Source organism: Molossus molossus, unplaced genomic scaffold (genome assembly GCF_014108415.1).
Source record: "Molossus molossus isolate mMolMol1 unplaced genomic scaffold, mMolMol1.p scaffold_m16_p_1, whole genome shotgun sequence".
Lineage (NCBI taxonomy): Eukaryota > Metazoa > Chordata > Mammalia > Chiroptera > Molossidae > Molossus > Molossus molossus.
In genome coordinates this window covers 181258952-181276163 of record NW_023425344.1, presented here as the reverse complement: position 1 = coordinate 181276163, position 17212 = coordinate 181258952, and the positions used below count along the sequence as shown (strand labels likewise).

General features: G+C 37.4%; 2 protein-coding genes across 13 annotated transcripts in view; one reads left to right on the top strand and one right to left on the bottom strand.

The window, feature by feature from the left end:
- Positions 1-4598, bottom strand: part of GANC (glucosidase alpha, neutral C) — a 92258-nt gene extending 87660 nt beyond the window's left edge. For both annotated transcript variants that reach the window (XM_036264499.1, XM_036264500.1), the window contains exons 1-3: positions 3657-4598; positions 2109-2171; positions 89-200 (exon numbers count right to left, since the gene is read on the bottom strand). In XM_036264499.1, the coding sequence (XP_036120392.1) occupies positions 89-200; positions 2109-2171; positions 3657-3682 (201 nt within the window). In that variant the 5' untranslated portion in view covers positions 3683-4598. The remainder of the gene's footprint in view (positions 1-88; positions 201-2108; positions 2172-3656) is intronic.
- Positions 4599-4722: 124 nt separating this feature from the next.
- TMEM87A (transmembrane protein 87A) overlaps positions 4723-17212 on the top strand; it is a 47631-nt gene continuing 35141 nt past the window's right edge. For 3 of the 11 annotated variants that reach the window (XR_004959547.1, XR_004959546.1, XM_036262116.1), the window contains exons 1-6: positions 4743-4915; positions 6102-6162; positions 9181-9266; positions 13348-13461; positions 16348-16398; positions 16489-16533. Coding sequence is in view for 6 of the 11 variants with exons in the window: in XM_036262116.1 (XP_036118009.1) it covers positions 4775-4915; positions 6102-6162; positions 9181-9266; positions 13348-13461; positions 16348-16398; positions 16489-16533 (498 nt within the window). In the remaining 5 variants the exon portion in view is untranslated. Of the gene's footprint in view, positions 4916-6101; positions 6163-9180; positions 9267-13347; positions 13462-16347; positions 16399-16488; positions 16534-17212 lie in introns of all 11 variants that reach the window. The other 8 variants (XR_004959550.1, XM_036262125.1, XR_004959548.1 and 5 more) reach the window with 7 other exon arrangements.

The window sequence follows — 17212 nt, the reverse complement described above, 5'->3', positions numbered from 1 at the left end:
ATAGTTTTAATTAGCCTTTGTGGAAATTTACTTCAACCCAAATAAATATAGAAATAAATAATTCTCTGTAGAAATATTTGTCTCTCACCTTAGTTGCTTCATTGATCATTTGGAACCTGGTGCTGTCTTTGCCTGTTGTGACTGAGTCTAGTAATGCCTGATAGGTGGTGGACTTCTTGGAGAGCTGCTGTTTCTGACGCCTACAGGTGCAAAGTATACAGATGTCTGAGAATTATTTGTGACTGTCAGCATCCAATAGACTATATTACCATGGGGAAGTCATTAAAATTTACTATGATGGTAAGTGCACTGCACACAGACAGTATTTGTATACCAATAAAGTACTAACAGGAGTACTTTGTTATTAAAGTGCTAATAAAATTAGTAATAATAAGAAAAATACTAATAAAATTGTTCGACATAATACTGCTCAAAGATAGTGTTTTGTCCCTTTTATTGAGAAGGTGGGGCAGTTTTCATAGATGATTTTTATTAGCGTATTAATTTCACTCTTTCTTTCCATGAAATGTACAATTTAATAGAAACGCAATCATTTCTAGTGGAAATCCAATATAATCTAGTGGTTTAACAGGGTGACCAGGAGTTCACTGCAGAATTCCCTCTAAGGTACTTGTTCAAATTAAAATGATACAATTTCCTTCCTCTAGAGCAGTGTGAACAAATTAGAAAGTTGTAATATATGATGCAATTTTTGCTTTCAATTTCAGGATCACATAAGGCTCTAGGGAAACAGGCAATTTTATATAGTGGTGATGGAAGTACAAAATGATATAGTCCCTATGAAGGGATATCTGGTAATAGCTAACATTTCAAATACATTTACTCTTTGACCCAGTAATCCCACTCTGGGATACTCATCTTATAAATATATTTGCATGTGTAGGAAATGACATATGTATAGCTTTTCATTGTGGTAGAGCTATTATAGAAAAGCAATCCCAAAACCTAGCAATCTAAGAAAAAATGAACAAATTACAGTACATCTACCCAATGGAATACCATACAGCTATAAAAAAGAGAGGACAATCTCCATATACTCGTGCAGAGATCTTGAGAATAAACCATGAAGCAGAAAAAAAAAAGTGGGTCTAGAAAACTACTTGGTGTAAGAAGGGTGGTGATATAAGAGTATATGCAGTCACAAAAAGTACTGGAAATATAAGTAAGAAATTAATAAATCTGGTTACAAGGACAAGATGTGGAATTGGGTGGAAGGGAACAGAAATGAAAAGAATACTTTTCAATGTACATCTTTTCATATTATTAGATTTTTTAACCACATGAACTTATTATCTATTCAATAACATAAAATTTTAACATCAGTTTAAAAAAAACTTTGACTTTTATTTATTTATTTATTTTTATCCTCACCCGAGGACATTTTTTTTTGTTCAGGTAGAGCGGGAGGGAGAGAGAGAGAGAAACATCAATGTGAAAGGGACACATCGAGTGGCTGCCACCCGCACGACCAACCAGGGCCGGGGACAAACTGCAACCGAGGTAGGTGCCCTTAGCGGGAACCGAACCCGGGTATCTCGGGACCGCAGGCCGACGCTCTAACCGCTGAGCCAAACCGGCCAGGGCAAAACTTTGACTTTTAAAATAAACTACTTTTTTAGTAAAAATTTTATTTATTTATTTTTGGTTTTTTTTCTTTTACTGAAAAATTTAAATACTAGAGTAGTAAGTATATAAAGTTAAAGGCAAATGTCTGATAAATTCCTTAATCACTGAATTTCCTAATTGGCTCTTTCCTTAGAAAGCCCAGTTCTTAAAAATGTATTAAACATAAATTTTGAAATGTTGTCAGAAATATTTTAAAAAATTTTTTCTTGATTTTTTTTTTTTTTTAAGAGAGAAATAAAGGTAGAGGGAGAAATAGAAACATTGATGAGAGAGAACATCGACTGGCCGCCTGCTGCATGCCTCTCAACTGGGGATTTGGCCCACAAACAACTTGGGTATGTGCCCTGACCATGAATTGAACCAGTGACCTCCTGGTGCAGGGATCGATGCTCAACCACTGAGCCACACCAGCCAGGCTGTCAGAAATGTTTTGATCTAAGTAATACATTTCCTCTCCTTACCTATAGAAAGCAATCTTGCTGCAGTCTTTGAAAACGTTTTTATCCTCAGCTTCATCTTCAACACTAAATAAGCAGACATTTTAAGAAAGTTATTTTACATAGGTTTTGTGAATCCAATTTTTGTACCTTCTCTAACTACTGCACGAACATAGGAAGTAAACCTCTGCAATGCAAAATTGTGCTGTGGCCATAACATAACACAATAACATGTGCTGTAGAACAAGATATTTTTAAAAATCACTCAAGGTAAAGAATAAACATGAAGTTCTGAGATTACTCTGAAAGCAATAGAAAAAGAGCACTGTCATTTACGAGAAAGGGTTCTGTTAAAATAATGAGTGGAAAATGGTGATGGAAGGAGACTTGGCTTGGGGTGGTGAACACACAAGACAATATACAGTTGATGTATTATATAGAATTGTACACCTGAAACCTATATAATTTTATTAACCAATGAACCCCAATAAATTCAATTAAAAAAAATAAGTAAAATAAAATAATAAGGGAGTCCATCACTATAACCATAAAATCTAGGGGAGCAAAAACAAACAAAAAAACCAAATCAAACAAGAAAACAATCCATTCGTTTATTTATTCAACAAAATATTTTCAGAATATTCTTACTGAGTGCTGGGCTCTGAGGAAGATTTGAAGGATGGTGTCCATGATTTCTGTGAGAACCTAACCAACAATCACAAATCAACCTGACAAATGCTACACAGAGGTATGTGCAAGGTGCCAGAATTAGAAAGAGGTATAAAAGAAAAATCATTAACTTTCTAATATGATGTTGACAATCTAGGTGACAGTGCTTTTTAAAACCAAGTTTCCAGAAAAGATGTTTCTGGAATAGAACATGAATAAGATGTATGTATACTGCTATTTGAGATTATGTATTTAACATACTAAAACAACTACAGGGTATAAGGTGGGGGTGGGTCAAGGGGACACTGGCTTTCACACAGAGGTGTGGCTGAATGCAGCTGTAGTCAGCAAGTCCATGATTAAAGCTATGATTGAACACCAACTGCAAAATATGAAAACAAGCCCAGACAGATACACTTGGCCATACTAAAAAATGGTTTATCATGGAAGTAATCAAATCCTTCATTGACTCAGTCTTTGTTATTGTTTCTTTTAATCAAGTGTGCAAAGATTAAGAAATTTCCAGTCTCCTCTTTCCAGCTTTGAAGAATGAGCTCTGGAAAAATATGGGAAGAGGTGGACATAGCCGAACTTGGTAAGCAACATGCTTAAAATTTATGTGTTAGCGTTCTGATCACAACTTTTCCAGTTTTGTTAACTATCCTCAAAGTATTTTATGAAGGTCTAGCTATTAATATCAACTAATGGGCGGGGGGGGGGGGGGACTGAGGGAAAAAAAGATAAAGACTAAATGCACACATATAAAGCATGCAATAAGAAATGCAATCAAACAATAAAACCCTCAAAGCCAGAATGTTGCTGGCAGATATTTTAAGGTACTATATATACTGTTTGCCTCCATGGGCCCCGAAGTCAGTCCCTGACGGATCACTGGGTCTTTACCTGATTTCTTTTTCGGATACTTCCATGGCTTCCAAGTCACTTGACAGGCTCACAGCTCTCAGTCCAAGTCCCTGGGCGATCTTTTCAAAACGAGGATAGGCTTCTTTCTAAATTAACCGCCAGCACAATACCATCCTCAAGTTTCTGGGAAACAGGAGTCCCTTCCGGCACTTAAGCAGTGACAATGCGACTCTTCCTTCAGAAATTTCTAGGCCCAAACGAGTGTTTCTACAGGGACTTATTTTATTTGGCAAATATTTCTTGGTAATGAGTGGCTGATGAGAAACTACTTTCGTTAGGAACCAAATCTGTCTCTGCGGCACCGGGGGCGTGTACAGAGTTCTACGGGCTGAGAGCCAGGAAGTACCTAGACAGCCCGCCTGATTGGGGCGAAGGGTCGGCGGGTCTAGCTCAGTGACAGTCACGCATGTATACTGAAAACTGACCCACTTTCTCCCCGTTTTAAATTTTGATTGGGAAGTGCTGGCCAGGTCTTTGCTGGAGCTTTATGTTCTCCTTCCAAACCCTACAGTAGTGTCCTACTTTTCAGGGTCACAAGGGGCTTTTGAAAAAGATTAGCTATTACACTATCTAGTTTAGGAACCGCTTACATTGCACCACCGCCAAATTCCAGTCTTTAATTACCTCCAGACACTGAGAACTCACTACCAGACCCCAAAACCCCAAACAGGCAGGCAGACTGCTACGGCTTTCCCAGACTTCTGGCCCGGAGTTCTGACTTTGACTTGGGCGGGATACAGGGCTGGAGCGCACAGGAGGAGGAGAGAGCCAAACGCTACATGGGGTGCTTGCCTGGTCCCCAAACCCTTTAAGGACTGGGAGAGAGAAGAGTCGAACGAGGCAGAGTGGCTTTTGGAGTTCGTCCGAACTGGACAAGGTGACCAGGTTATGACAGAACGACGCTTGCGCAGTTTTTCCAAAGCCCCGCACCAAGGGGTGATGACTTCAGGAGGGAGGGGCCGCTGAGTCGCAAAACAAACAAGCCTCGCGAGGTTTCCAGGGCCCGGATGATCCGGCCCCCAGAGCAGAGCCGGAAGAGGGCGGGACGAGCCGGAAGAAGGTGAAATGCTTTGGGTTGGCACTCCGTGGCTGTGAAGATGGCGGCGGTTGCGTGGCTTCAGGTGCTGCCTGTCATTCTTCTTTTGGGGGCCCAGCCGTCCCCACTGACGCTTTTCGGGGTAGGTCCGGTACCCGCCGCTGCTGCCGATCGATCCAAGTGGCACGTTCCGATGCCGTCGGTGAGTGTTCCGAAGCTGAGCCTGCAGGAGCAAGGGGTGGGGCTACGGCGGCCCAAGGGGTCCATGAGGGTTTGCAGAAGTCCTCTTCCAAAGGGGTGGGATCGCTGGGAGTGTCCTTGTCGTTGGTTAGCAGGGACCCACCTCCCGCGAGCGGAAAGCCGTGAACTTCTGTGGGTAGCTTAGCAGGAATGTCAGGGCCCCGTCAGGAGTGGTGGAACGGTTTCTTAGCAAAGTCAGAGAACTTTCAGTGCCTGACTTGAGACAGGTAAACTTGATATATACGAAGAGTTTCTCTTCCCGCTGAAGTTTTACAGAACGGGCGTCTTTCTTCCCTTCTGCACTTTTTTGTTGCTGCTTACTTCTACTTAAACGAAGTTGCAATGGTTACTCTAAGCTTTGCCGTGTGATTAGGAAGCTTAGGCATTAAAAAAAATGTATTCTAATATGAGAATGGAAGAAATGGTATCCTAAAATTTGATATGGTATGGCTAGTCTTTCTTTTGGGTAATTAACTACATAGATAAGTTTACCTTTTCTATCCCCCCCTCCCAAACTTCATTTGAGTAAGAGCTATCGTCCTGTGAGCAGACAAAAATCAGATGTAGGCAGTAATTGCCGAGAAGTATTTGTACTATTAAAACCACGGTGGCCTTTTTGTTTCATTCTGCTCGGCTCGCTGGTTGGAATGTCCAGAACGTATTTGAGCTTTTATATAGCAAGCATTATAGCTTTTGTTCATTTGGTGAAGATCTTAAGGTTCTCAATTTGAGGTATTTACTTCTTACTTAAATGAGTTAAATCTGACAATCTTCTCATAGAATAGTTTTTGTTTTTTGTTTTAAGAAATGATTGGTTATTCTGGCCAGTGATGAGTGAGTAAAGGGGATGAGCTGATTAAGGAGTACCTCCTGTGACGATTTAAGTTGGGACTTAGAGCAGCCTTCCTTCTGGAGTCCTTGCCTCATGGCCTGTGGGGGGAAAATCATGTCGGTACCAAGCTTCAGAATTCTGCAGTTTGGATATGGATATGGTGGAATTTTACTAAAAGGGAGGTTTTTGATGCCTTTTTTTGTTAAGAAAATGAACTTGAACATTTTATAAATTTAAGTTTTTATACTATTTATATTCTGTCTTGAGAATTAAAGTGATCTCATGCTAATTACCTTTCTCTCCTTTATGTTTGCAGGGAAAAAATTATTTTAGTTTTGGAAAGATCCTCTTCAAAAATACCACTATCTTCCTGAAATGTGAGTTTTTGCATTTCATGAAGTTTTTGTTTGAGTTTTTGAGTGATCTTTAAACTTTTAAATGACCTATCTTCTACTTCTGATGACTTACGCTCAACATAAGTTCTGAAATTTAATAGTCTACTATCTAGGCATAATTACTAAGGTCCTTTCACTGAATAATCTTCAGAATACTTGCTTGTGTGAACTTTACTTTCTTTTGTTTTTCTGGTGTTTACTGTATACAGTTGGCCCTTGAAAAATGAGGGGGTCAGGGGCTCTGACTCCTGGCACAGTAAAAAATCCATGTATAACTTTTGACTCCCCCAAACCTTGTTGTTCTTTGCTATCTGTGGGGGATAGATTGGTTCCAGGACCCCCTTACAGATCCTAAAATCAGAGGATGTCAGGTCCCCTATATAAAATGGTGTAGATCAGTGCATACAGTTGGCCCTCTGCATCTGTAGACTGCTAACTGCTGATGAAACATTACAGGTATTTATTGAAAAAAATCCATTTATAAGTGGACCCACACAATTCAAACCATGTTATTCAAGGGTCAGCTGTATAGTTGGTTGATTGCCAGCATGGTGTTTTAATCTTTTCTGAATTACATGTGTATAGATACTACCGATTTTGCTTTTGTATCCCTGTTAAATGTTTACTGAACACATGAGATCATTCACTATGAATGAATATGTTCAGTAAATCTTTTGTTTGCAAAAGGAGTATTTTACCCCTTGGATCTTTGCAAGAGGAAACTCAAAGATATTCTTTATCAGGAAATAGGGCTTATGTAGAACAAAACCAGTCTGTCCAGTTGGAAAACCACTGTTTCTGAATCCAAAATATCTCATTGTGCATTAAAGAAAAGCTTCCTTTTATTTCTGAAACTGGCTTTATTTTAGAGAACATGGGCAGCTCTATTTCACGATCAGGGATAAAAATCTTAAGTTATCTATGTGTTCTTCTATGCATATTTCTCTTCATGAAAGTGCAAAGTTGCAAGTCATAGTTTGATGATTATATTCTTTTTATCATTTAGTGTAAGTAGTTATTATATAAACTTACTCTGTGCCAGGCACTGTTTGAGACAGTAGGGAAGTGATAGAAAAGGACCATTCTTTTGTTGCGTTTACTGGGGGTGAAGGAGGCAGGTAGAATTTCTGTGAAGAATATACTGTGACAATATAATCTCCTGTTTAGTGACTTAAATTTTACTTAAATCAAATCTACTCTGACACAGTGGTCTTTCTTATGAGGTTGGTTTACTACATAAGAGTAGCTTTTAGGGGTAGCATTGTTTTGTCTTTTGTCTGACAGCCTGTAATGCTCTTCTTTCCTTTTATTATGCATAGTCTTTTCTCATCTGTATTTTGACCTAATAATGTTTTGCCAAGTTACACAAGGTACATATTTTGATGTGTCTACATTTTGGTTTTGGAGGATTTGCAGCTCCTTAACATTTACATTATCTTTCACTTTTGTGCTTTCTCATATTTACCTTGTCTCTGATCTTATGTTTTTGTGGGCATGTTATGCAGCTTTCCATGACATTGGCAGAACCATTTTCATTATCTCTTAAAGCCATCCATTCAAAGTTTTAACTGGTGCCTTTTAACGTAAATAGTATTTTTGCAGCCAAGTTTCCCTGCAAATCTCCTGTTTAGGAGCACTTGTTACTGGCTTTTACTTAATCCCATCTCTATATGGTTCCTCTGATTTATTCACAGCAAGGTTGCAATATCCTTTTTATCATGCCCATAAATTCTGTTCACATTAGATTTTGGTGTATTTTAATTGAGCCTTGTAAAAGTGTGTCATTTAAACATTACTTTGAGAAACAGTTTAAAACAAAGAAAAGGGAAAGGATATAACTTTAGGTGTACTTCTTTTGCTAAGAACAGAAAGTAGGTTCCTAGATGTAGTCGTGTTTGCATAAAGTTGGTATCTCTAGCATATTTTCCCTTGTACAGCAAGAATCAAAGATAAAAGGTAATACCGACTTCCTCCAGTGAGACAGTGTGCTTCTTTTGCTAAGAACAGAAAGTAGGTTCCTAGATGTAGTCGTGTTTGCATAAAGTTGGTATCTCTAGCATATTTTCCCTTGTACAGCAAGAATCAAAGATAAAAGGTAATACTGACTTCCTCCAGTGAGACAGTGTGCTTCTTTTGCTAAGAACAGAAAGTAGGTTCCTAGATGTAGTCGTGTTTGCATAAAGTTGGTATCTCTAGCATATTTTCCCTTGTACAGCAAGAATCAAAGATAAAAGGTAATACCAACTTCCTCCAGTGAGACAGCTAATCAGTCATACAGTCAGATTTAAACCTAATCTTCAGACCAATGCCCTGGTTCATTAGAACACTGTGTTCTAGACTATGTTTAATAAATTATATGAGGCTTTTATAATTTCATAAGGTTCTTTGAGGCCTCTTTTAAGGTGGGTTTTGAAAAGAATCTAATACCCTATTATTTTTGCTTTTGTTATTTCTACCTTCCCAATCTTAATATCTTTCAAGATTTAAGCCATGAATTTTCCCCTCATTAGAACTACTTGGAATATTGCCTTGTGATATTTCTAATGTTGTTATTCCTTATCGCTCCAACTAGAATGTAGCCTTTTTAAGGGCTTTAGTAATTGGTTCCCTCCTATTTCCATCTTTGGCCTAACACAGTGCCTTGTAGTATTGTATTTAAGTGCTTTGTTCAATAAATATATGAATGATAATAGAAGACCGGTTTTAACTTAAGACTGCTTTATTGTATCCAGTTTTTTCCCAACAGAGAACCAGAAATCAAGGTCTTAAAGCGTAAAAGTAGATAACAGTTTCAGAGGTTAAAAACTGCTTGACTGCTTGTTCTTTTTGTGGGCAACAGTACTTAATTTTATCTGAAGAATTCGATTCTTTTTGCATATAGTACTTTATTACCTTCTGTCCGGAGAAGGCATGGGCTATGAGTATCTCTTTTTAGCAGGAAGTAAATGGGATGTAGGGTTTGGGAATCATCTTTTATTCACAAAGATTCTTCTTTTGTAGTTGATGGAGAACCTTGTGATGTATCTTTGAACATAACTTGGTATCTGAAAAGTGCTGATTGTTACAATGAAATCTACAACTTCAAGGTAAGGAACATACAAGTACAGAATTTTCTTGGGCTTTAGAAATTATGAGGTCCAAACCCAAGAAGAGTGGTATTATTTTGTATTTTTGCAAATCTCTTAATTTAATGTCTGGTATAGTAGAAGATAGCTGGAGTCTTGTGTCCTTTACTCATTCTGTTGTGATGTTTTTTTGGTTGTAGTATATGCACAAAATATGGCCTCACACAGATATGTAGTTGGAAAAGGAAATAGTATTTTTTAAACATTTTCAGTTAATTGTGGATATTGTTCTTTGATTCTATACCAAGTATAACAAGTGGAGTTTCTTTTTTTTTAATCCTCATCCATTTATCTTCAGATAGAATGGGAGGCAGGGAGAGAGGAAGAGAGAGAGAGAGAGAGACAGAGACAGAGAGAGAGAGAAAGGAAGGAAGGAACATTGGGTCAAGGTACATGCCCTTGACTAGAATCGAACCTGTGACTCATTGATCCGCGGGCCAACCCTCTAACCGCTGAACCAAACTGGCCAGGGCACTAGTGGAGTTTCTTAAATGTTAGTTGTAATGTGGAATCTTGAAACCATATCAGTGAATTTTTTTTTTTTTTTTTTTACTTTGTAGTAAAATAAATTGGTGTATTTTTACTTTGAATGGTCTTTTACCCATGTTTGATTATGTAACATCATTCATTGGTCATTTAGAAAATGTTGGTTGGTTGAATTCTATAAACTTTCCAAATATTAACTCATTTTACAATTACTCAACATTATTTTTGTCAATATCCCCCTTCAGTCTCATCAGAATCTCCTTAAGAGTTAGAAGTTGTTAAGCTCATAGTGCAACAGATAACAAGTTAACCAAAATTTCAGTTTTTACTTGAAAATTTAAATGTTATCATTGGCAATGAATACTATCAGTTGTCTTCCTTGAAGTAACAGCTTCCCTTTGCCAATTTTCAAGAAACTATCTCCCAAAAAAACCAAGTCTGAATACATTGTTTGTCAGTTATTCTTTTATGTAAATGAAAAAAGTAGACAGTTTAGCTTATAAGTCAAAACAGTTGCAAAGTGCTTTATCTCAACACAATCATTTATAATAGCATGTTTCCCATTTTGTCTCATAGAATATTAAAAAGGCATGTACTCAGAAATTCAGATTTTATTTATTTTTTAAAATGTTTTTATTGATTTTTTTAGAGAGAGTAAGGTAGAGAGAGAAAGAAACATTGATGTGAGAGAGAAACATTGATCAGCTGCCTCTTGCATGTCCCCCCACTGGGGATCGAGCTTGAAATCCAGGCATGTGCCCTGACTGGGAATCGAATCGGGACCTCTCAGTCCATGAGATGACGCTCAATCCTCTGAGCCACACTGGCTGGGCAGAGATTCAGATTTAAACCCTGGCTGGGTAGCTCAGTTGGTTAGAACATTGTCTCGATATACAAAGGTTGCAGGTTCGATCCCTGGTCAGGGCACATACAAGAATCAACCAATGAATGCATGGATAGGTGGAACAACAAATTCATGTTTCTCTTTCTTTCCCTCTCTACCTCCCCATTCTCCTCTCTAAAATCAGAAAATAATTTTAAAAAATGTTCAGATTTAATAACTTTAATAATTTTTACTGCTTCATCAAGGACATTCTTCTTTTTTTTTTTAACATTTTTTTTTCTTTATTGACTTTAGAGAGAGAAGAAGGGAAGGAGAGAGAGAGAGGGAAACATTAATTGGCTGCTCCCTGCATGCCCCCCACTGGGGATCAGGCCCGCAACCTGGAATCGAATCAGTGACCTCCTGGTGCATGGGTCAAGGCTCAACCACTGAGCCACACTGGCCAGGCTCAAGGACATTCTTTTTTTTTTTTTATCATCACCTGAGGACATTTTTCTATTTTTTGTTCAGATAGAGTGGGAGGGAGAGAGAGAGAGAGAGAAACATCCATGTGAAAGGGACACATCGAGTGGTTGCCACCCTCACAACCCAACCAGGGCCAGGGACAAACTGCAACCAAGGTACGTGCCCTTAGCGGGAACCGAACCCGGGTCTCTCTGGACTGCAGGCCAACGCTTTAACTGCTGAGCCAGACTGACCAGGGCTCAAGGACATTCTTAAATAAAACTGGCATTTTTATTTTAATTGCAAGTTTGTGACTGTGAAGAGTACAGTGAGTACTAGTATAGTTAGGTGCTATTGCTTTGGTTCTGATTAGGGGCAGTGGTTTTACCCATCATTACTTTTGCACTATCAGTACAAGGCAAATAACATATGATGAAGAAGAAGAGGAGAAGGAGGAGGGTGGGGGAATGGTTTTGTCTCTTAGACCTCATGAATAAAAAGGTCATGGACCACACTTTCAGAATTGCCATAGTACACTATGCTTGAGCATTGAAGATTTATGGCTTGAAGAGGGATTGTTTTAGGCTGTTTTCCTTTTGTTTTCATCTTCCTTTTTGCAGTCTTTCTTCCTTTAAAATTTTTTTAAAAAATTACATTTCCATCATCATCATCATTATTATTATTTTGTTAATCCTCATCCCAGGATATTTTTCTGTTGATTTTTAGATAGAATGGAAGGCAGGGAGGGGGAAGAGAGAGAGAAACATTGATGTGAGAGACACATCGATTGGTTGCCTCCTGCATGTCCCTGACTAGGGCCAGAGATCAAACCTGCAACCCAGGTATGTGCCCTTGACTGGAAATCGAACCTGAGAGAGACCCTTTGTTCCTCAGGCTGACACTTTAGCTGCTGAGCCAAACCCACCAGGGTCCCCTATTATTCTTGAGGTTTCTTTTAAAAAATAATCTGACTGGTTTTTTTAGAAATGTCTACCATTCGGTCAGTTTTTCAATCCTTAAACATTTTTAATTTCTGCCTAGTATTAAGGTTTAAATTATCTTTTTTTGTGGTTTTGGTAATTGTTTTTTGCATTTGTTATACAATATTGGGTAGGATTGATAAGAAGAGGACTAAAAGGACTGAAGAATTTAGAGAGAAATTATCATATTGTCAGAATATGGTTTGAAATATTGTTCCGTGATCTTTTTCTCCTAATCAGTTACTAATTGAATTTACAGTTAAAAGCTACATATATTTGAGCCTGGCTGGTGTGGCTCAGTGGATTGAGTGTTGTCCCACTGACTGAAAAGTCCTGGTTCAATTCCTGGTCAGGGCACATACCCACGTTGTAAGTTTGATCACCGGTAGGGGGCGTGTGGGAGGCAGATGATCTATGTTTCTCACACTGATGTTTCTCTCTCTAGAAAATCAATAAAAACATATTAAAAACAACTACATATATTTGAAACTTGTGATAAACTGGTCAAGAGCTTAGCAGATCCAAGTCTTCTTAGGATCAGTGGTTCTCATCCTGTGGGTCGCGACCCCTTTGGGGGTTGAACGACCCTTTCACAGGGGGTCGCCTAAGACATAACAGTAGCAAAATTACAGTTATGGAGTAGCAACGGAAATAACTTTATATTTGGGGGTCACCACAACATGAGGAACTGTATAAAGGGTTGCGACATTAGTAAGGTTGAGAACTACTGTCTTAGGTAGTAGTAGTTAAGAATGTAAAAGTTATTTTGGATTTCCACAGTATAAAATTATGGAAATGACGAACAAATAGTTAGAGATGTGATATTGGACCTTGGAAAAAAGAGGGCAAGAGAAAAATTCACAGAACTGATTAGTGAAGCCACAAAAATGAGTTATTTTCAGTGTATCATCAGCAGTGGGCTAAGAATGGCTATAACGATTATGTGTTTTATCTTAGCTTATGAGCACAAGTATATCTCTTCAGTGGTGGTGTTAATTTAGTCAAGTAACTCTTGTAAATATATTTTCTTGTGACAAAATCCTCTAGAGTCTTACAGTTTCCCAGCCTTGCTAGACTTTTTAGAGGAATTACTCTTTCTTAGCCATAGACTAGAATTCTTTAGAGTTTAACACTATTAAGAGTCTTGGGTACTATTATATATAGTCTATCTGGTAATTTTTAAAATAGTAAACCCTAAACTGTGTTTGTATTTTAAGGGATCTGTATGTTCTAATTATCTTACTTGTGAAAAGTAAGTTAAATACTTTGTATTTCTTTATTTTTCCAGACAGACGGTATGGAGAAATATTTGGAAAACCTTAGGGAAAAAAAGGGCTTGTCTGGGAATTATCAAACATCATCAAAATTGTTCCAGAACTGTAGTGAACTCTTTAAGACACAGGTAATGTTTGGTAGTGGTCGGAGGTAAATAGAAAACATGAAAAATGTAACGCCTGTATTTTTTATGATATCGGTTTTCTACTTCTCAGTTCATTCTTCTGACAAAAGTAAGTTAGAAGCATGTTTTGATAGGTGCATAGCCAGTCACATATTTTCTCATCATACAAGACAGTGTACTTTTTGTGTGTGTGAAAAGCAAATCCCCCATTTTTAAAATTGATAAATATATATAACATAAAATTTATCATTGTCACTTTAAGTGTGCCATTCACATTGTTTTACAGCTATAAGCACTAGCCATCTTCAGAACTTTTTCATCATTCTGAACTGACACTTAATAACCATTAAACAATAACACTCCCACACATGTTCCTGGTAACAACTATTCTACTTTCTATCTCGGTGAGTTTGATTATTCTAGGTACCTCATAGAAATAGAATATGCAGTATTTGTTTGGCTTCTTGCACTTAGCAAAGTGTTTTTAAGGTTCATTCACATAGTATGTACCATAATTTTATTATTGTACCATAATTTTATTACATAGTATTTCCTTGTATGTATATACCACATTTTGTTTATCTATTCATCCATTGATGGACATTTTAAATCCCCAATTTTTTTATTTTTCAATTTTTATTAAATTGTCTTTGTTACAGATGTTTCTCCTTTCTCCCCCACCCCGGACACCTTCCTCCCCATCCCACCTCCCACCCCCCAGCATTGTTGTCTTTGTCCATTGGTTGTGCATATAAGTTCTTTGGTTCATCTCCTCTATCCTCTCCAGCCCCTACTCTGAGGTTTGTCAGTCTGAACCATACTCCTTTCTAGTTTCTGGTCTATTTTGTTCATCAGCCTATCTTGTTTATTATATTCCATAAATAAGTGAGATCATGTGGTATTTGTCTTTTCCCGATTGGCTTATTTCACTTAGATAATACTCTTGAGGTCCCTCCATGTTGTCTCAAAAGATAAGGGATCTTTCTTTCTTATAGCTGCATAGTATTCCATTGTATATGTGTACCACAGCATTTTTATCCACTCATCTATTGATGGACACCTGGGCTGTTTTCAGATCTTAGCAATTGTGAATAGTGCTGCTATGAACATGGGGGTACATATATTTTTTCTGATTGGTGTTTCAGGCTTCTTAGGATATATTCCTAGAAGTGGGATTACTGGGTCAAATGGCAATTCAATTTTTAATTTTTTGAGGAAACACCATATTGTTTTCCATAGTTGCTGCACCAATCTGCATTCCCACCAGCAGTGTACCAGAGTCCCCTTTTCTCCACACCCTCACCAGCACTTGTTGTTTGGTGATTTGTTGATGGCAGCCATTCTGGCAGGTGTGAGGTGATACCTCATAGTTGTTTTAGAAATCCCCAATTTTTTAATTCTCTTGTCATCTCATCTAATCGATATGTTCACAGAAAAATCAGCATTTTTAGATTTTCTACAGACCTGAAGTCAAAGGGTTGACTTTTACACATATAAGTGGGATTTATATTATACAATTCTCTTTTCTTAGAAATAGGATTTGACAAATTTTTAAAGAAAAATTATATATTTTATAGGTGTTAAAAATAGTTACTATAACTATAACCTTTGATTTGTGTTTACTGCATTTATATATTGCTTCAGAATATTTAGCAAAGTGCCTTGAAGAGGCAAGGAAGTTCACAGAGAGCTATGTTTTCTGTCTAGTTACCAGAAGTAGTTGATAAAAAGGCTTTAATGGCATAATTCAGAATAAGCAAATGAATTAATTGATAATTGAACTATAAAAATTGAGTTCTTGTTATAGTTGAGATTTTATGGACTTGAAGGAAAAAGAAAATATCCTTTTTTTTAAAATCCGCACTTGAGGATATTCTTCCATTGATTTTTCAGAGAGAGCAAAAGGGAGGGAAGGAGAAAGAGAGAGAGAGAGCGAGACATCAATGTGAGAGACACACATTGATTGGTTGCCTCCCGCACAGCTCCGGTAGAGGTCAGGAATCAAACCCGCAACCCAAGTACGTGCCCTTGACCAGAATTGAACCCTTGACCAGAATCGAACCCTTGACCCTTCGGTCTGAGGGCCAACACTCTAATTGCTGAGTCAAACTGGCCAGGGCAAAAGAAAATATCTTTTAAATTGGTGGAAGAATGGTAGAAAAAGAAAGGTAGGAACAATGTGATGTTGAGTAGGGGGTTTTCTGTTTGTTTCCAAATTTATCCCCCAGGCTAGGAGAATCAGTTGGTCTTTCTTGGATTTGACTGGGAAAGCCACCTGTTGTGTACCCAAGGTTCTCTACTTTTAGATCTGCCTTAATTGTTTCAGGGTGTTGGCATATACCCCTATTGGTAAGGTTTCCTCTCTAGTCTAATGTAACGGAGTTGAAATACGTGTTCTAATTACTCAGGAAGGAGAATGCCTCGTTTACTGGTAACTGGTAAGAAAGGCAAATGTTCTAATTAGAGTAGGTTTTTATAGCCCTGGAGTGTGTTGTGGAAGGAGCAGTGGACCCAAGAGTTAGGAATCTTAGGTTCAAATCCCATTTTTATATAAGGCTTTACAGCTTTGAGCCACATTTTCCTTATCTGCAGAATGATGGGGAACTATAAGATCCCTCCATCCTAAGCTTATATCTCTTATCTAAGGTTTGTCATTCTTAAATATAATTCTTATAGAAGAATTGAGTGGTCAGTTTGCTTTGGTGGTATTTTTAGTTCCCGGGTTTTATTCACTTGTTTGTGATTAATTGAAAAATCTTTTGTCTGTCAATGCCATATTATTATATTTACTGTTATAACATGTTTTGCTTTAACCATTTTTATGGATTTTTGAGCTACAGTTGTCCTTTATTATACCTCTTTAATTTTAGTTTTATATTTCTTTCATAGGGCTTTTCTGGAGATTTTATGCGATTGCCCCTTTTAGGAGAAAAACAGGAGGTAATTGTTTTCCTTGTTAACTATTTCTGAGAGTAAAGTAAAATTTTTGAATTAATTTTCTTTCTTTTTTTTTTTTTTTAATGTTTAAAGGCTAAGGAGAATGGGACAAATCTTACCTTTACTGGAGAAAAAATTGTAAGTGTAGTAGGGAATTTGGGGCATTGAACACATAATTCAGTTTTCATATGTTTATGTAATTTGAATTATCTTGGTATGCTAACATTTAAAAAGAAACAAGACTGGAAGCTGTACACCAAAATGTTAATGATGGTTGTCCCTGAATGATGGTATGAGTGATTTTTATTTTATTCTTTGTGTTTTCTGTATTTTTCTTATTTGCTACAATCATTCTGTATTGTTTTTATAATTATTACCCCATAAATATGTCCACTTAAAAATAGAAAACCGAGGTACGAGGCAAAAGCATTTATTTGAGATCCAAAAAGATTTTCAATCCTGGAAATTTCTGATTCTGGCAGAAACCATATAGTGTTCTGCCTAGGAGGTAAAGACAAAGGGTATTTATGAGAAAGGAAAGGGGGAAAGTTGTATGAATTAAAGGAAGGAATTTCTGTTCATGTTAATAAGTCAAGGAAGGAATTTCTGTAAGTGCAAATAAACAAAATTATTCTTTAGCTCTACATAGTGGTGTTAATTCTAAAGAATATCTTTAATTTTCAGTCTGGTGGTCTGGCTGTCTGTTTTTCTGTTAGCTCTGCAAAGAGTTGTTTAGAATACAGTGTTGATTTGGTCCATTCCAAAGATTTGAGGAGTAAGATGTGCAAGGTACTTCCTCCAGGGTGGCAGCTCCAAC